General features: G+C 44.3%; 1 protein-coding gene across 2 annotated transcripts in view; it reads left to right on the top strand.

The window, feature by feature from the left end:
* The window catches only part of LOC111957531 (glutamate receptor ionotropic, delta-2), a 705,651-nt gene that overhangs the window by 40,161 nt on the left and 644,763 nt on the right, over positions 1 to 20,727 (top strand). For both annotated transcript variants that reach the window (XR_011474713.1, XM_023978383.2), the window contains exons 3-6: positions 8,528 to 8,581; positions 11,401 to 11,574; positions 15,836 to 15,997; positions 20,416 to 20,535. Coding sequence is in view for 1 of the 2 variants with exons in the window: in XM_023978383.2 (XP_023834151.1) it covers positions 8,528 to 8,581; positions 11,401 to 11,574; positions 15,836 to 15,997; positions 20,416 to 20,535 (510 nt within the window). In the remaining variant the exon portion in view is untranslated. The remainder of the gene's footprint in view (positions 1 to 8,527; positions 8,582 to 11,400; positions 11,575 to 15,835; positions 15,998 to 20,415; positions 20,536 to 20,727) is intronic.

A 20,727-nucleotide genomic window follows, 5' to 3' on the forward strand; every position in this document is an offset into this window, starting at 1 on the left:
TACTCTCGTTGAAAGTAGTAATATCATCTTAGATTTTTTTTTTTTAAAGACTGCACTAYTAACATACAAAGGGGGGGGGGGGGGGGCAGCTAAATTGCACCAATAATCAAAAACAACACAAACCCAACATTTATAAACCCCCAAAACGTTTGGTAAGATGTTGTGGTGTTTACGATGGTTCTGATGACATATACGTTGTTTAATTAAGACATAAAGTAGGCAGGTGTCTTTGACCAGAAGAGTAAAAGGGAAGAGTAACGAGTCCCATTTTGCTCCTGTTTTATGATCATATCAGATCTCTTGCTATGTATTTTTTTGTATGTATCTGTTGTATGGCGGTTCTTGTTGTTCTACCCAGACTGCACGACACATTTCCTAATTGGGACAATAAATGAGTATTCTACATGCCAAAGCCTTCTAGAAGTGGCTTTGAACATCTCCAGGAGTCTAGCTAGATTTAGCACTGTTTTCTTGGGTATGTGTCAGAGAGCATGGTGTAATTTACATTTTAATAATTTTGCAGACACTATTATCCAGATTTTTGTGCTTTTCCCCCCATAATTGTCCCCCGTGGGAATCAAACCCACAACTCTGGTGTTGCAAGCACCACGCTCTACCAACTGAACCACACGGGACCGCTGATCAGCTCCATCTCCAGTCTGCTTGATGAGTACTGGCTCTCAACTCTCTCCATTCTCTCAGGTGGAACATATGCGATGATAACAATAATCAGAGCCAATGCGAAAGCAGCTATTCCCAGGGACGTCGCCGCTCCCCCCAATGTAAATTCCCTCTGTGTTGAGTGTCCTTTCCAGTAGCCTATACTCATGGCATACAGCATGACTAATGGCAGAAGGATTCTCCTCTCATGTAAATTACATTGATCTGATGAATGTAAAAATAATAGAGAATAATCAGGTCGTTTTTGCGTGTGTGTCATCGCTGTTGGCCTGATTGGAAGTGCACAGCACATTTTCCATGGGGGACCAACTTGGCTGATAAACCCCCCCCCCCCCATCACATTAGAGCTTTGGCCTTAACATATCACCACCGCTCAACTTCTGCCAAGGAGAATTCTTTATTGGCGGAGGAGAACTTGTGTGTAATTTCTCAATCGAGAGTCCAGGTTCCCATGGTCGGAAAGGATTTAGCACCGTGCGTGTTATTTAAGAGCGACGGGGTGGTGGATGAGGAGCTCTCCCATTGCTCTCACAGTGTAATCACAGCGTTTTAATCTACAAGACACAGCGCCTTACCTGCAGCTAGCTGCCAGTCACATACAACAACAAAAAATCAGTGACTCAGTCACTCACTAAATCCCTTTGCTTTCCCAGCCAGCGCAAGACAAAGCAAGGCAAGGAAAACATCACTAGGTTCTTAATGAGAGCCCTACTTCAAGCCTTCTAACCGGAGATAATCCTAAGCATCGAAACCACCCACCTCCCCATAAAAAAAGACGTGATGTGCTAACGTTGCGCTAGTTACTACCTGGCCGAGGTAATAAGCTTACTTTTGCTTGGTTTCTTCCCGACCAGAACGTTTTTTTGGCTGCCGCTCTGCTGTACCAACGTGTTGTTCACTGCGCCCAGGCTCTTTCTAGACCCTGCACACAGCTCCAAGCCTGCAAGCCGGAGCATCAGAAGGAATGTCTCCGTGTCAACTCTGATGCCGCTGCCAGAATCAATAGCTTTCTCATTGGCCGTGGAGTTGAATCTGATCTTCAATAGAATGCCCCAGCCCTTGTTGGAGGTGCTTGTTGGGGGCTTATTGTTGGTCCAGATTTCTTGTCGGTAGCTCTATTCTGGTCATCAGTTGTGTGTTTACAACCTTGAACTGGCGTGTTTGTTGGCAGCAGTAGTGCCAACCCCCAGAGGGTTGCATCTTCCACTAGAATTCTGCCTTTTCTCTAATGAGGCAAAAACATCTGCCCTTGGACAAGCTGGGGAGAGTAATAATGGTTGTGTTTTACTTCATTTTAGTAAATACTTTCTTAGCTCTTTTTTCCTTAACTGCATTGTTGGTTAAGGGCTTGCAAGTAAGCATTTCACTGTAAGGTCTACACCTGTTCTGAGAGTGAGAGAGAGGAAGGGGGAGGAGAGAGAGAGAGAGTGAGTGTGTGAGGGGGCGAAAGAGATCATTTAGAAATAAGAGAGAGTTCAGTAAGTCACAGCCAGGGCTGCAAATAGTTCCCATCATGTCTGGCACAGACATAGGCCTCCAGGGTCATTGCACTCACCATGATGACACTGACTTGGTTGTCACGGTTACCTTCTGGCAGAGTGACTAATGGACAAGGTGGAGAGAGGGAGATAGAGAGAGCATGAACAAGAAGTGGGAGTAAGATAAATATTTTCATTATGTTTATATTGTAAATGAATAACTTAATTTCCAAGGTGCGCTTTGGCAATATGCACATTGTTACATCATGCCAATAAAGCTATTTGGATTGAATTAAAAGAGGGGGGAGACACAGAGCGAGACATAGAGAGGGAGGTAGAGGAATATAGAGAGAGGGGGAGACAGAGAGAGGGGGTGACAGAGAAAGAGGGAGAGAACAAATAGAGCGAGAGGAAGTTTGAGAGAGGGAGGCCGAGAGAAAGGCAGAGAGAGGGAGGGAGACAGCGAGAAAGTGAAGAAGAGAGAGGGGACAGACCAAGAGAGAGTGGAAAGCCTCTGTCACTCTGTTTGCCTTAACCCACTGTCTCAGTCAGGTTCCAATTGACAGGTTGTTTTATGGGACTTGTCTACAGTGTAATTATTAAGTTTTCTTCAGTCTTTGGGGAGATTAAAACACTATTAGCGCTCCACCATCATACTCTCCAGCTGTTGCATTTGTTTATGACCAAAGTGTTTTATGACACCTCCGCTTTAGTCACCTACACAATTAGGTTTAATGAAATACAGTGCCGGCACATTGAGCAGGAGAAACATGGGGTGCTGGAGACTTGTTGAAGAGAAGAGAGGAAGAAGGAATGTCACCTCCTTAGCTTTAGAGAGCAGTGCAAAGAGAGAGAGAGAGAGAGAGAGATTTGAGTGAACAGACTCACTCATACATCATTGAAAGGTTGGTCATGGCCACGTCAACACCATTATCCCAGAAACCCTAGACCAACTCCAATTTGCATACCGCCCAAACAGATCCACAGATGACGCCATCTCTATAGCACTCCACACTGCCTTTTCCCATCTGGAAAAAAGGAACACCTACGTGAGAATGCTATTCATTAACTACAGCTCAGCGTTCAACACCATAGTGCCCTCAAAGCTCATCACTAAACTAAGGACCATGGGACGAAACACCTCCCTCTGCAACTGGATCCTGGACTTCCTGACAGGCCGCCCCCCAGGTGGTAAGGGTAGGTAACAACACATCTGCCACGCTGATCCTCAACACTGGAGCCCCTCAGGGCTGCGTGCTCAGTCCCCTCCTGTACTCCCTGTTCACCCATGACCGCATGGCCAAGCACGACTCCAACACCATCATTAAGTTTGCTGACGGTACAATAGTGGAAGGCCTGATCACCGACAACGATGAGAAAGCCAATAGGGAGGAGGTCAGAGACCTGGTTATGTGGTGCCAGGATAACAACCTCTCCCTCAACGTGATCAAGACAAAGGAGATGATTGTGGAATACAGGGAAAGGATGCCCCCATTCCCATCGATGGGGCTGTAGTGGAGCAGGTTGAGAGCTTCAAGTTCCTTGGTGTCCACATCACCAACAAACTATCATGGTCCAAGCACACCAAGACAGTTGTGAAGAGGGCACAACAATGCCTATTCCCCTTCTGGAGACTGAAAAGATTTGGCATGGGTCCTCAGATCCTCAAAATGTTCTACAGCTGCGCCATCAAGGGCATCCTGACTGGTTACATCACTGCCTGGTATGGCAACTGCCTGGCATCTGACCGCAAGGCACTACAGAGGTAAGTGTATATGGCCCAGTACATCACTGGGGCCAAGCTTCCTGCCATCCAGGACCTCTGTACCAGGCGGTGTCAGAGGAAAGCCCTAAAAATTGTGAAAGACTCCAGCCACCCCAGTCATAGACTATTCTCTCTTCTACCGCATGGCAAGCGGTACCGGAGCACCAATTCTATATCCGAATGGCTTCTTAACAGCTTCTACCACCAAGCCATAAGACTCCTGAACACCTAATCAAATGGCTACCCAGACTTTTTGAATTGTCCACCCCACCCACATTTTTACACTGCTGCTACTGTTTATTATCTATGCATAGTCACTTTACCTCTACCTACATGTACATATTACCTCAATTACCTCGATTAACCAGTGCCTCCGCACATTGACTGTGTACCAGTACCCCCTGTATGTAGCCTCGCTACTGTTATTTTTTTGTTGCTCCTTAATTATTTGTTATTTTTTTCTCTTATATTATATATATATATATATATTATTTTTTACTTCATTTTATTAGTAAATACTTTCTTATCACTTTTTTTCTTAAAACTGCATTACGGCTAGCGGAACCCCACAACAACATTCCGCTGAAAAGGCAGAGCACGAAATTCAAATTTTTTTTTTTGAAATATGTTACTTTCATACATACATTCACAAGTGCAATACACCAAATTAAAGCTTAACTTCTTTTTAATCTACCCATCGTGTCCGATTTCAAAAAGGCTTTACAGCGAAAGCACACCATATGATTATGTTAGGTCAGAGCCTTGTCACAAAAACACATACAGCCATTTTCCAGCCAAAGAGAGGAGTCACAAAAAGTAGCAATAGAGATAAATATTAATCACTAACCTTTGATGATCTTCATCAGATGGCACTCATAGGACTTCATGTTACACAATACATTTATGTTTTGTTTGATAAAGTTCATATTTATATCCAAAAATCTCAGTTTTGGTCAGTAATGTTGTGCCTCGAAAACATCCGGCGAATTTTCAGAGAGCCACATCAATTTACAGAGAGCCACATCAATTTACAGAAATACTCATCATAAACTTTGATAAAAGATACAACTTATGCACAGAATTAAAGATATACTTCTCCTTAATGCAACCGCGGTGTCAGATTTCAAAAAAACTTTACGGAAAAAGCACACCATGCAATAATCTGAGTATGGCGCTTAGACACAAAAACAAGCCATACAGGTACCCGCGATGTTGTGGAGTCAACAGAAGTCAGAAATACCATTATAAATATTCACTTACCTTTGATGATCTTCATCAGAATGCACTCCCAGGAATCCCAGTTCCACAATAAATGTTTGTTTTGTTCGATAAAGTCCATAATTTATGTCCAAATACCTCCTTTTTGTTAGCACATTCAGTTCACAATCCAAACTCACGCGGCGCGGGCAAGTCCAGGCGAAAGTTCAGACGAAAAGTCCCAAAAATTATATAACAGTTTGTAGAAACATGTCAAACGATGTATAGAATCAATCTTTAGGATGTTTTTAACATAAATCTTCAATAATGTTTCAACCGGAGAATTCCTTTGTCTTTAGAAATGCAATGGAACGCAGGTCGCTCTCACGGCCATACGCGTGACCAGCTCATGGCATTCTGCCAGACCTCTAGTTGAAACAGTTCTCATTCCCTTCTCCTTCACAGTAGAAGCCTCAAACAAGGTTCTAAAGACTGTTGACATCTAGTGGAAGCCTTAGGAAGTGCAATATGACCCCATAGACACTGTATATTAGAAAGGCAATGAGTTGAAAAACTACAAACCTCAGATTTCCCACTTCCTGGTTGGATTTTTCCTCAGGTTTTTGCCTGCCATATGAGTTCTGTTATACTCACAGACATCATTCAAACAGTTTTAGAAACTTCAGAGTGTTTTCTATCCAAATCTACTAATAATATGCATATATTAGCTTCTGGACCTGAGTAGCAGGAAGTTTACTCTGGGCACGCTTTTCATCCGAACGTGAAAATGCTGCGCCCTATCCCAAACAGGTTTTAAGGGCTTGTAAGTAAGCATTTCGCTGTAAGGTCTACACCTGTTCTATTCGCCGCATTTGACAAATAACATTTTATTTGAGCACACAATGTTTGTGTGTGTGGAATTGCGTGTGTGTATGTGTGTGTGTTTAAGTGCTCTCCCACCACCGTCCACCCTAATTGCTGCCGCCCTGATCTTGCTTTGCAGCAGCTGCAATTTCCCTTCCCTAGAATTACACAAATGTTAGTGTTCACCCTTCACGCTGTAACATTAGCTGCTCCACGATGCCGAAATATTAACGCTAGTTAAGAGTTGGCATGTTTAAATATTTATGCATGTTTGCATAAAGTATTCATCGATTTTTTTTTTTGCTACCCAAAGAGTACTCCGTTTTTGATGAGAGACTAGAGCATTTCCATATTGCAATGGATTTCCCAGCAGCACAATATTTGTGGCTAAATCCCATGATGTACATAGGCTCTGGAAATTATGGAAACTAGACAGTAGAGGACTGTTTGTTGAATAGCTTGACAGCTTTCAGTTAGAGTCATCAGAAAGTGAACACGCACTGTGTAACAGTGTCATTCACTTCAAAGTGGATAACGGCACCGTCAGATTCCTATTTCAGGAGTGTATTTCATTACACAGGTTGGTCCTGTGTGGCTCAGTTGGCAGGTCATGGCCCTTGCAATGCCAAAGGTCATGGGTTCAATTCCTGCTGGGTCCACCCATACGAACATATTTGCACACATGACTGTACATTACATTGAATAAATGTGGCTGCTAAATGCCATACATTTATATTACGTTATCGTCAGATGATTTCAAAATAAAAGTGGAAATTACAGTGCCTTCAGAAAGTATTGTATAGTAGTATAGTATGTGAATCACACCCCTTGACTTCTCCCAAATGTTGTTGTGTTACAGCCTGAATAAAACATTTGTTAAATTGAGATTTTGTGTCAATGAACTTCACACAACACCCCAAAATGCCAAAGTGGAATATATATATCTTTTTTTATGTTTTCAAATTAATAAAAAATGGAAAGCTGAAATGTCAGTAAGTATTCAACCCCTTTGTTATGCCAAGCCTAAATATGTTCAGGAGTAAAAATGTGCTTAACAAGTCACCTAATAAGTTGCATGGTCTCTGTGCAATAATAGTGTTTAACATGATTTTTGGAGGAGTATCTCATCTCTGTACCCCACATACAAATATCAGTAAAGTCCCTCAGTTGAGCAGTGAATTCCAAGCACAGTTTCTACGACAAAGACCAGGGAGGTTTTCCAATGCCTCATAAAGAAGGGAATCTATTGGTAGATGGGTGAAAATAAATTAAAACTGTGAATATCCCTTTGAGCATGGTGAAGTTATTAATCACACTTTGGATGCTGTATCAATACACCCAGTCACTACAAAGATACAGGTATCCTTCCTAACTTTGTTGCCGGAGAGGAAGGAAACCACTCAGGGATTTCACCATGAGGCTAAAGGTAACTTTAAAACAGTTACCGTACCTTCAGAAAGTATTCATGCCCCTTGACTTATTCCACATTTTGTTGTTTTAGTCTGAATTCAAAATGGATTACATTTATTCTTATCCATCTACACATAATAACCCATAATGACCAAGTGAAAACATGTTTTTAGAAATATTTGCCCATTATTCTTTTCAAAATCAAAACTCGGTCAAATTGTTTGTTGATCATTGCTAAACAACCATTTTCAGGTCTTGCCATAGATTTAAAGCAGATTTAAGTCAAAACTGTAACTCGGCCACTCAGGAACATCCACTGTCTTTTTGGTAAGCAACTCCAGTGTGTTTTAGATTATTCTCCTGCTGAAAGGTGAATTCATCTCCCAGTGTCTGGTGGAAAGCTGATTTTGCCTGTGCTTAGCTCCATTCCGTTTCTTTTCTATACTGAAAAACTCCCCAGTCCTTAACGATTACAAGCATACCCATGTAATGATGCAGCCACCACTATGCTTGAAAATATGGAGAATGGTAATCAGTAATGTGTTGTGTTGGATTTTCCCCAAACAAAACACTTTTTATTCAGGACAAAAATGTAATTGCTTTGCCACATTTTGTGCAGTATTACTTTAGTGTCTTGTTGCAAACAAGATGCATGCTTTGGAATATTTGTATTCTGTACAGGCTTCCTTCTTTTCACTCTGTCATTTAGATTAGTATTGTGGAGTAACTACAATGTTGTTGATCCATCCTCAGTTCCTCCGTCCCGCTGTATCCCTTTAATCAAAGACTTGTACTGTGGGTTACAGGGATCGGGTAACCTCGGTACAATTTCCAAAACACCCATTCATAAATAAGCTTTAGACTTTTATTTTCTTTGTTTCTTTGTTAACATATTAGAGGTAGGGTACTTCTTAATCACTAAGAAGTACCTTTCAGAATCACCTTTATTCGCCAAGTACATTTACCTGTACCAGGAATTTGATCTGGTAAAGTGGTGCTGGCATCGCCTTACAATAAACAGATACACAGACAGATAGAGACAGATCCAGACACAAATACTGTAAACAAAGAATATGTCTTGAATTCCTGAATGTGTATTGACAAATGTGTTCTCTGTTGTTGTGTTGTGCAGGTTGTGGAGACGAACCTCGTGGCATTCGACTGTCACTGGATCATCATCAATGAGGTCAGTGCGGAGGCAGCCACGTTGTCTGCCACGGTAACACAGTAGGGTTACTGCAGAACACAGAGAGAGGGGAGGGTGGGGGGAGAATCATGAATGCATACAAACATGCTCACAATCCAAATACTCCAAAATGCTCACAAACATACATGCTTTTACTGGTTTTCACATGTTACTTCTGGGACATCGTTTGAATCCCACGTCTAATAAAACATTTGTTTCGTGTTGAAAGGACAGCAAGGGCCAGGTTTTCTCTTAGCTTAATATGGACGAGGGCTTACGGTTGTAATAATTCTCCTTTATCTACAACTTACCACACTGACGTTTTTCGGAGGGAAAAGCGGAAGCATTCATAATTGATCATTCCCCTTCTATATACAGTATGTATGTGGGGACGTGGGGGTATGGCATGAAAACCGTCTGGAACGCTCTGCCCGCTCTTCTCTTCCTCCATCCCTTTCTCCCTCTCTCCCTTGCTCCCCTGCTATTTGGCTTGTTTCACATGGCGGGGGCGAATGAGGACAAACGTCAACGCACTGATCCAAACTAATACTGACAAGTGTGAATAAAAAAGAATCCCACTTAAAGAGGAATTAAAATGGGGTCTGCCGATGACGGAGGGACATTTTTTCCTCCGGTAAAGTTGACGCAGGAGGGATTTAGGCTGCTGGGGGATGGGGAATGTCCCCTGTAGTTTCCTGGATGGTTTGGAGGGAACTAGAGGGTGCGGCCCAATACTATCTCCTTTCTCCCGAAATGTGCACTCATTCACTACTTCCCACAAACAGTGGATTGGTGGAGGCATGGGCTTGTGGGAGTTTCTTATACCAGTCATTTCCTTTCGAATCAGTAAAGGGAAGTGAACACTCTGGTTGTAAGGAGAGATAATACGTTGTTTTCAGTGAAACGTCACAATACTTGTGATTTGGCTGCTGCGGGGCAAGAAGACCCCCAGCTCCGCTACAACCATTGGCAACTACGTGCCGTTTTCAAGGGATCGTTAAATAAATGTTCGAACTATTTGGTTTTAATATCATCACCTATTTGGCATAGTCAGAATCAAATGATGTTTACCGATCATGAAAGCAAGCAGTTACTTTCTTGTAGCACGCTGATGATCGAGCTAAATGTGCGCAATTGTTTCGCATGGAATAATCGTACATTTGTAGGTCTGACTATGATATTACAATTTATTTAACAATCCCTTGAACACAGCACACAGGTGTCAATGGTTTTAGCGGCGCTGTGGGTCTCCTTGCCCCCAGCAGCCAAATTGAACGCTCTAACCTTATTGTGACGTTTTATTGAAAACAACCTATTGAGCCATAGCCAGAGAGTCACAGTCCCCCCATGTTACATGGAAGGCCTGATCTTATCTTTCTAGGATAACACTCTGGGTGTTGAAAGAGCCCAAATGTTTCTTACACCAACCTGAATCCTTGGATAGGGTAGGGATTCAAAGCTAAAGAACATGTCAGTAATACCAGACCATAACTGTAACGATTGTCGTCGGGAGAAGGAGAGGAGGACCAAAGTGCAGCGTCGTACGTATCCATAATACTTTTAATCAAGAATGAATACACGAACAAAAACAACTAAACGACCAACGAACAGTTCTGACAGGTGCAACAAACACTAACCAGAAAATAACCATCCACAAACAAAAGTGGGAAAACAGGCTACCTAAGTATGGCTCTCAATCAGAGACAACGATGGACAGCTGCCTCTGATTGAGAACCGTACCAGGCCAAATACATAGAAATAGAAAACCTAGACCTACAACATAGAATACCCACCCACATCACACCCTGACCAAACTAAAAATAGAAACATACAAAGCAATCTACGGTCAGGGCGTGACAATAACAGACTGATAGCATTACTTCAACTCAAACTGAACAGCGTAGGTAGTAGCATCAACATCTTATTACATATACTAGGTGACATTACAGTCCTGGACCACCTATGGATGTAATATTGCTGGTCTATGTAGAGATAAACCCGCTTTTCTATTTCAAATGGCAATCGCCTTAGCATTTTGTCCACAAGTATTAGATGTCAAGTTAGATGACATTCTACTTGCAATATGGACTCCTAGGCATGGCTGATATGTCATGTAATCTAGACAGGATAATTGTGAAGAAAGGAGCCTGGACCAATTCATAACTGTAATTAAGCCGTAACCCCAGTCATGTCCCAATCATTTACACGCACTGACATTCCAAGAGCTTTTAGTACACCTGTCCACTGAAAGTCAAAGTAGTTGACGTTTTGTCAATTAATGAGTTCCAGCACTTCGGAGGAGTGTGTGGTCTTGTTAATACCTCCCTGACAATGTTTATTTGCTTGCACGCTCGGGGCATGTCAATGCTTTTTTGGTGGCAAGTTCTGCATTTGAGAACTTTCCAGTGTTTCAGAGCTTTGCGAGATGATCGCTTCTTACATTTTCCTGGGTGGAATATTTTGGGCTGCTGCCCATTACAAAAGAGATTGGCTGTTGGCATGGCAGGTGTATAGTTGCGGTCTGTTTGGATGTGGAGAATGGCCACCAGAGCATTGATATTAGTGGTGTGTGTTCCTAGGATGTGGTCACCATCGCCAATGTCATGCAGCTTGGTTGGATTTTGGAGCTACCTTCTGCTCTCATCAACTCATCAGACCTCGCTCCCTGTGCTCTGCGTGCCCAGAGCAAAACAGGGAGAGATGTTTTTGGGGCAAAACGTCTGCCTGCAGTACGTCTGCCTGTCTGGCTGTATGTGTGTGTGTGTGTGTGTGTGTGTCTGTCTGTCTGTGTTCATGTGTCTTATTTTGTGCTCCTGCAGGAGATCTCAGACCAGGACGTCCAGGATCTGGTTATGAAGTCTATCGGGCGTCTGACTCTGATCAGACAGACGTTCCCCCTGCCCCAGAACACCAGCCAGCGCTGCGTCAAGCACAACCACCGCATCAACACCTCCCTCTGTGACCCCAAAGACCCCAAGGCTCAGACACTGGAGGTAACACACACACCAAAGCTGTGTACCAAATGGAACCATAGTCCTTATATAGTGCACTACCTTTGACCAAAACATCATAACTCATTGCAATATTATCATGGAAATGTAGCATGTCATTTCTCTGTTGTTATTATTATTATATTTTTTTACATGTGTCCCGGAGCAGCAATATGTGTATACAATTATTGTTGTACACCAAGCCCTCAAATACAGCAAAGGAAGGGAGGAAAAATAATTTGTTCCCCATTATCTTATTGTACGACTCGTGTCAAACCACAATATGAAGTGTCATTAATATACCATTGATTTATGTGTGTATGTGGAGAAGCCTAGAGGGATAGATCTTGTGAAACTTAAAATGTAACAACCAAAGGCTTTGAGTAATGTATCTTGCATTGACAGGTCCGTGAAGGTACTGAACGGTAGTGTTACGGTGATAGAGATGGACAGCTTGTATGAAATGTTGAGAGACACTGCTCGTAGTCCAGGGAATGACTCCGGAAGGTACACATTGTACCCATTGCTTCAGGTTATATCAGTAACACATAGAGACTGTGCTTAGTAAGAGGCATAGAAGTAAGAGGCATTTTGTTCAGTAAAAAAACTGACATCAGACAGACCGATAAACCTTTCATACAGAAAGGCATGCAGGAAGGCAGGCTGGCTTGCTGTCTGACACAGACAAACAGACAAGCAGGCATACTTTACAGACAGACAGTGTTGAGTGTGTTGTGAAGTGCTGAGGGGACAGACAGGGACAGACAGAGAGCAGGGGCAGTCAGTGGAGGACAGTGTATGCTCGGTGCAGTGGTGAGTGGTGCAGTTAGGCCTGTTTTGTCTGTCAGTGTGGAGCCAGAGCAGCTCAGCGGTCAGGAGAGTGGCCCAGAAGAAGCCCAATTTCACACTGGACTGGAGCGCATCATCTGGGTCTGCCTGACCACACTTTCTCCCCCCTCACACACACACACACACGCACACAGTCTTGTATAACTAACCTTGTGGGGACACACAATTCAGTCCTATTCAAAATCCTATTTTCAAAATACTAACCCTAAACCTAACCTTTATCCTTAACCCTAACCGTAACCTGAACCTAACCTTAACCTTAACCCTAACCCTAAACCTAATTCTAACCCTAACACTAATTCTAACCTTAACCTTAAACCCCTAGAAATAGCATTTTACCTTGTGGGAACTAACAAAATCCCAGTCGGTCAAATTTTTTAAATTTTATTTATTCTGGGGACTTCTGGTGCGCTCACGCACACACACTCCTTGCCCCCTCCTGGATTGCAGCGCTCAGTGATCACCCAGCCTCTCACAGGAGCCAGTCTCAGCAGGCAAGCCACTGTCGCTCCTCACGCTCCCAGAATTTACATGACCACCAGATGTTGGCCTTTAACTCAGCTTTGTCCCCCCCCCACCTAGATACCTCTCCAGCGCACACACCACACACCACACACACACACACACACACACACACACACACACACACACACACACACACACACACACACACACACACACACACACCACACACACACACACACCCAACACACACACACACACACACACACACACACACACACACACACACACAATAGTTGTTTAGCTCCAGTGCATCCACTCTGGCATTCTAGCTACCCAGGCCAAACCAACCCTCCCTCGCCCCCCTCCCTCGACCCACCATTAATTTCACAAGTCAAATGCTTATTTTTCCCGCTGTGGCTGAAAACACAGACGGCCAGGAATAACAATAGTGTTTCTTCAGAGTCAAGAGGATTCACTGTCATGCTTTTTTCCCTCTCTCTCTTCGGGTTGTTGCTCTTTTTATTCTGACTGTGGACCAGTCCCTATGGAACAGTTAGGGTACTGGGAGCTTTGTCATTTTTCTGAATACATAGTGCTCAGGCAGTTCATATTGGGCATTTCTTGGAGCATTTACCTTGAAGCTGCAGAGTAATAATCCTTTGTCGCAACCCAGTACAAACACATCCTGATCCCTCATTACTAGTGTTTTTCCTTTGGAATGGAGAGAACAGCAAAGACAAATACACGCTTACAAAGTCCCAGTCATTTTGTACGAGTCATTTTGTGTGTTTTCATCTAGCGTCCCACTCAATGTAATTGGTATTGTCTGCTCCGTGTGTGTGCACGCGCAAGTGCAGTTGTCTGTGTGTGCACGTACGTATGTGCACAATTGTGCCTATGTGTGTGTGATGAATGGAACTAAAGCACCATCCATCCAACATGCAGAGGTTTAAATTATCTGAACGTTTTCTCTGCGAATATCCGCAGTATTTAACCCATTATTCCTAATCATTATTATTATTAATGATGTGGTTGGAAGCAACAGTACAATCACCCAGCATACTAAAACAGGAGTTGTGTTTTGCATGGGAGCTTGGCTGCATCCCAAATTGCACCCTTTTCCCTATAAAGTGCACTACTTTTGACCTAGGCCCATAGGGGAACCCATTGGGCTCTGGTCAAAAGGACAAATAACTGCCAAAGTAAAGGAAACAGCAACATAAAGTGTCTTAATTTGGCGTTGGGTCACCACAAGCCAGAACAGCTTCAATGCACGTTGGCATAGATTCTACTAGTGTCTGGAACTCTATTGGAGGGATTGCGACGCCGTTCTTCCACGAGAAATAAGTTGTTGATGTCGGTGGAAAACAGGTGCTGCTCAGGTGCTGCTCCAGAATCTCCCATAAGTGTTTCATTGAGTTGAGACCAGAATGCCATGACATATGGTTTACATCATTTACACGCTCATGAAACCATTCAGTGACCACTTGTCCCCTGTGGATGGGGGCATTGTTATCCTACGACGACATAGCCTTGGTAGCTAAAATAATGGATTTTAATCCATGACCCTAAGCATGATGCGATGGTAATTGCTTAATTAACTCCGGACCCACACCTGTGTGGAAGCACCTGCTTTCAATATACTTTATATCTCTCGTTTACTCAAGTGTTTCCGTTACCTGTAGTGCACCATGATAGAGAATAGGATGCCTTTTGGGTTGCGGGACCTGTCATAGCACTGATGCATTGTTGACCTTTCTCTACTGTAAAAGCCTATGTCAGGGAGATGCCACGCTCGTTCCTCATCCCCAGTGGGCGCTGGAATGCGGGGGGCACTCAATATTGTGTCAAGTGTGCCGGAGCGTTGCAGGCTAATAAACAACGGCAAATCTAATGGCCACTCTCTACTCTATTTATTATATTCTCATTAAAATGGAGACAACACTCCTGCTAAATCACAGCGCAATCAATCAGGGCCCGAATTTACTCTCCTCTCTCTCTCTCCCCGTGCATCTTTGTGTGTGCCAAATAGCATCCTATTCCCTAGTGCACTACTTTTGAGCGGGGCCCTCGAACATAGTGCACTATATAGGGAATAGGGTGTCATCATTCTTAACCCTTAAAAGGATGCATGTGGCGCGATTTGTGTGGTGGAGATTTTAAAGGCCGAGCTTAGACAAAGCCAAAGAGAAATGTTGAAGCTGCTTGAATTATTCTGGGGCCTTTTCCATTTTACCGGAAAACGGGAGCAGTCTGGATGTGTCACTCAAACAGTAGTTGGAGGGGATGTTTTCCGAGGACATCAGAGATGTAGCTACAAATGACAGGTGTTAGGTGTTGCGTCTTTACTGATGATCAAAGAACTGTTGAAATTGATGCGAGCGCACGCATCAATTTTCTTTCAAATGATGCCAGCCGAGGCTGCCTGCTCCTTATGAACACTGCATGTTTCCCTGCCAGCCGTCACAGCAGCTTTCAGAAGGGTGCGGAGCTTACTTAGCCTGCGTCCGAAATTGCATTCTATTCCCTGTATAGTGCACTACTTTTGACCAGGGCCCATAGGGCTCTGGTCAAAGGTAATGCACTTTACAGGGAATAGGGTGTCATTTGAATCATAGCCTTTGGGTTTCTACGCCGAGGAACATGAATATACACATCATCTTGGTTTCACTTACTGCAATACCACTAGATAAGTCTGCTGTGAATTTCTCTTTCCAGTTCCCATTTTTCTTCCTTCACCGCTCTGACTACCGCTTTTCTTTTGTTCCACTGGTAATAACTTTTCCCTCCTTTTCCGGTCTGTTTTTTCCCTTTCTCCCTTTCTCCCTCTTTCTCTCTTTCATGTGTTGTCTCACCCTGCTCTTCTTCTGTGTCTTACTCTTCCCTTCTCTTCCCTTAATTTGTCTCACTTCCTCTTCCTTTGTCCTCCCTCCCTCTCTGCTGTTGCAAGATAACCAACCGCTACATCTACGACACGGTGCTGCTATTGGCCAACACCTTCCACAGGAAACTGGAGGACAGGAAGTGGCACAGCATGGCCAGCCTCACCTGCATCCGCAAGAACTCCAAGCCCTGGCAGGGCGGGCGCCCCATGCTAGACAACGTCAAAAAGGTACTGGTCCATATAGGGCAGGTCAATTCGAAACCTGGACCTCAAAGCCAGTTCCACTGCTGATTTTCATTCTTCCCCTCTAATCAAGGACTGATTTATACCTGGGAATCAAGGTGGGTGCGTTTACTTATCAGGTAGAGCAGAAAAACAGCAGGACTCCGGACCTTGTTAGGTTATTCTGAGGTCATGACAAACTCCTAGTTCTGACGTATTCCGTATACTGTACATCATTATGTACATCCATAGGATACATTAAATATATGCATGAGATTGTATTTGCATGTCCTGTATAATGCTTGGAGCGAGGGATGGAAAATGTTGTTACCGAAGTTCTACCAACACATTGACTGTAGTACTCACTCTGGAAAAACATTGGACCACCGCTACTCAACATTTCGAAATGCCTACAAGGCCCTCCCCGCCCTCCCTTCGGCAAATCTGATCAAAGCTCCATTTTGCTTCTCCCTTCCTATAGACAGAAAATCAAACAGGAAGTACCAGTGGTAAGGTCTATTCAATGCTGGTCTGACCAAGCTCGCAATCCATGCTTCAAGATTGTTTTGATCACACGGACTGGGATATGTTCCAGGTAGCCTCTGAGAATAACATTGATGAATACACGGATACGGTGACTAAGTTCATCAGGAAGTGTATAGGAGATGTTGTACCCACTGTGACTATTAAAACCTACCCAAACCAGAAACCGTGGATGGATGGCAACATTCGCGCAAAACTGAAAGCGCGAGCCACTGCATTTAACCATGGCAAGGTGACTTGGAATATGGTTGAATACAAACAGTGTAGTTATTCCCTCCGTAAGGCAATCAAACAGGCAAAATTCAGCGGCTCAGACACAAGACGTATGTGGCAGGGTCTATAGACAATCACGGACTACAAAGGGAAAACCAACCACGTCGCGGACACCGTCGTCGTGCTTCCGGACAAACACAGAGCCACCGACGCGGCCTGCTACCAAGGACTGTGGGCTCTCCTTCTCCGTGGCTGATGTGAGTAAGACATTTAAGCATGTTAACCCTCACAAGGCTGCCCGCCAAGACGTCATCCCTAGCTGCGTCCTCAAAGCATGCGCAGACCAGATGGCTGGAGTGTTTACAGATATTCAATCTCTCCATATCCCAGTCTGCTGTCCTCACTTGCTTCAAGATGTCCACCATTGTTCCTGTACCCAAGAAAGCAAAGCTAACTGAACTAAATCACCCCGTAGCACTCACGTCTGTCATCATAAAGTGTTTTGAGTGGCTAGTTAACGATCATATCACCTCTACCTTACCTGACACCCTAGACCAGGGGTGGGCAATTCCAGTCCTCGAGGGCCTGATTGGTGTCACAGTTTTGCCTCAGCCCCAGCTAACACACCTGACTCCAATAATCAACTAATCATGATCTTCAGTTTGGAATGCAATTTGATTAATCAGCTGTGTTTGCTAGGGATGGAGAAAAGTGTGACACCAATCAGGCCCTCGAGGACTGGAGTTGCCCACCTCTGCCCTAGACCCACTTCAATTTGCTTACCGCCCCAATAGATCCACAGACAATGTAGTCGCCATTGCACTGCACACTGCCCTATCCCATCTGGACAAGAGGAATACCTATGTAAGAATGCTGTTCATTGACTATAGCTCAGCATTCAATCCCATAGTACACTCTAAGCTCATTATTAAGCTCAGGGCCCTGAGTCTGAACCCCACCCTGTGCAACTTCCTGACGGGCCGCCCCCCTGTTGGTGAAGGTAGGAAACAACACCTCCACTTCGCTGATCCTTAACACAGGGGCCCCACAAGGGTGCATGCTCAGCCCCCTCCTGTACTCCCTGTTCACCCATGACTGCGTGGCCCGCAACCACAGGGCTCTCCAGATGGTGGTGTTGCCTGCTCAACGCATCACCAGGGGCAAACTACCTGCCCTCCAGGACACCAACAGCACCTGATGTCACAGGAAGGCCAAAAAGATCATCAAGGACATAAACCACCCGAGCCATGGCCTGTTCACCCCGCTATCATCCAGAAGACTAGGTCAGTACAGGTGCATCAAATCTGTGACCGAGAGACTGAAAAACAGCTTCTAACTCAAGGCCATCAGACTGTCAAATAGCCATCACTAGCCGGCTTCCACAAGGTTACGCAACCCTGCACCTTAGAGGCTGCTGCCCTATATAGACTTGGAATCACTGGCCACTTTAATAATGTTTACATACTGCTTTACTCGTCTCATATGTTTATACTGTATTTTATTCTACTGTATGCCACTCCCACATTGCTCAATCTAATATTTATATATTTCTTAATTCCATTCGTTTACTTTAGATTTGTGTGCATTGTTGTGAATTGTTAGATACTACTGCACTCTTGGAGCTAGGAACACAAGCATTTCGCTACACCCACAATATCATATTCTAAATATGTGACCAATACAATTTTATATGATTTGATTGGACAATATGATAGGAATGTTGATAAATCTCTGTAAAGAATATGTCAAGCAAGAGTGGCATGGACCTTGTTCCAAATGACACCCTATTCCCTATGTAGCCCTATGGGTCATGGTCAAAGGGAATAGGGTGCCATTTGGAACACAACTATGTTCAGCTGTGTTCTGTCTTTGCGTTACCTGACAAGGTGCAATGCTGCTGTAGATCATATGCACACTACGTTATGTGAAAGACAAGTGATACTATTGACAGACAAGGGATAGCCCTTCAATGTTGGAACTCATCTCTTCTTCCTCCACTTCTCTCTCAGAGGAGACCTTTGAAATGGAATGGGAGTTATGGACACTGTCTTGGGCATAGCCCTTCAATGGTGGAACTCATCTCTTCTGCCTCCACTTTTCTTTCAGAGGAGACCTTTGAAATGGATAGGCAGGTACTATAGGGGCACTGTCTTGGGCATTGAATAATACCCTGTTGGGGTTGTTGTTGCCGTGTTGAGGTGACATTGTGCTCTCCAGCGCTGCTGGGTTGGTGCAGGAGGCTAGGATGTGATGTTATCACCTTCTCCATCCCTGTGGCCTCTGCTCCTGGGGGGTGTACTGTACCTGTCGACATGTGTCTGCACAAACAAATGGGCTCGTACGGGCACGCATGCACGTGCCCACACACACACACAGTACACTCTCTCACACAAACGCACACACACAAACAGTGGCGTCCTCACACCCTGCCCTCTGCCATGAGCTGCGTGAGCATTCAGTGAAAGTGACACCGGCCCCGCTATAGGGAAGGTGGGCCTGCAAAAGCCAAGTCCCATTGATTCAGTCCCTCTCCATCCAGCCCTGGGACTCTGTGTTTGTGTGAGGTGTTCTCTCCACCAGTTTTTAATTGCAATAACTGTGTATAGGTGATGTTAATGTGGCGTGAACCTTGTTATTTTACTGTAAGCCAGCCATGTAATGGGCCAATTTTTCATTCCCTAGGGTGTCCTCACTGGATCACTGTTCTACGGCTTTATTAGGGGAACTGGCTGTTTATTGGCTTCTCAATGCGTGCGTTAAGGTGAACTCGTCTGGATACTGCTCATCAGCTCTCATAATTGGCCAGCTAATTATTCCTGTCAGCTCGGTATTGGTGCAATACATTCACAACAATTATCTTTGTGGTAATTGCACCTGCTGTGTAATTGCACCTGCTGTAGAGGACGATGTGCCAGACAGGCGGTAAAGAGAGAGTGTAGGGAGTGGGGGGTGTTGAGGAGGGTCTCTGCACTCGTTTGTGATGTTGGAGAGATGAAAGGCTAGGCATGGTGTTGCGCTTTGTTTGTGGCAGCCAAGGCCCTCTCTGGCGAAAGGGGTTTGTAAAGCCAGCTCTCGTTTTGCAAATGAGACCACAATAAGAGTAGACTATCAACAGGCGATTATTATCATTATGATAATGTGATGGGGCTGCACGAAGATGAATAAATCTGTTTCCCAACGTGGGCGTTGTTCGTTGTTGCTCGGGGCAGTCGCGTTCTCGAACACAGCGCTGCAGAATCCCTTCAGCGCAGGTGCACCGCAGGCTGAATGATGAAAGGGGTGCGAGGGGAGCGAGGCAGAGCATTTGTTGATTCATGACCTCTGCACACATCAATGGAAATATCAAAGCGAGAGGGATTGTCTTCAGAAAACCCCACGCTTTCCCACCAGGTGATCTAGGCTGGAGGGTTGATGACGTCTTGCTACTTACTATATATCATCTATTTCTTCCTTTGGGCTCGTGAAATAGCCGATAGAAGTATCCAGTGTGACGAGATCTTTTATATGGTCCGTTTGAAATGTTTTCTAACTTTCTCAGGGACTACATTCATTGTAGTGTCTTTGACCTTACTAATCATGTGTCCATATTAGGATAGACTCAGTCTCAACAGGACTATGTGCTTTTGTCCATTTTGACAGCCCTCTGACTTTGTGTCTGTCCCGTACAGTCTGGAGTGAGTGGTCTGACTGGCTTCCTGGAGTTTACCGACAACGGAACCAACCCCAACATCTACTTTGAGATCCTGGGGACCAATTATGGCGAGGACAGGGGGAGGGGTGTCATCAAGGTGAGATAACAAAATATATATATATTTTTTGTTGTGGTTGGTTATTAGACACAGCGTGGTACTTGATGTGTACTTGTTGTTTCTGCTGGGGCCAGCCATACAGAAATGTATACATACATTTGGATAAAAGTGTCTGCCAAATGGCATATATTATTATTATATTATATCATTACGCTTATGTGGTGCTCTTCA

This window comes from Salvelinus sp. IW2-2015, linkage group LG33, assembly GCF_002910315.2.
Source record: "Salvelinus sp. IW2-2015 linkage group LG33, ASM291031v2, whole genome shotgun sequence".
NCBI lineage: Eukaryota > Metazoa > Chordata > Actinopteri > Salmoniformes > Salmonidae > Salvelinus > Salvelinus sp. IW2-2015.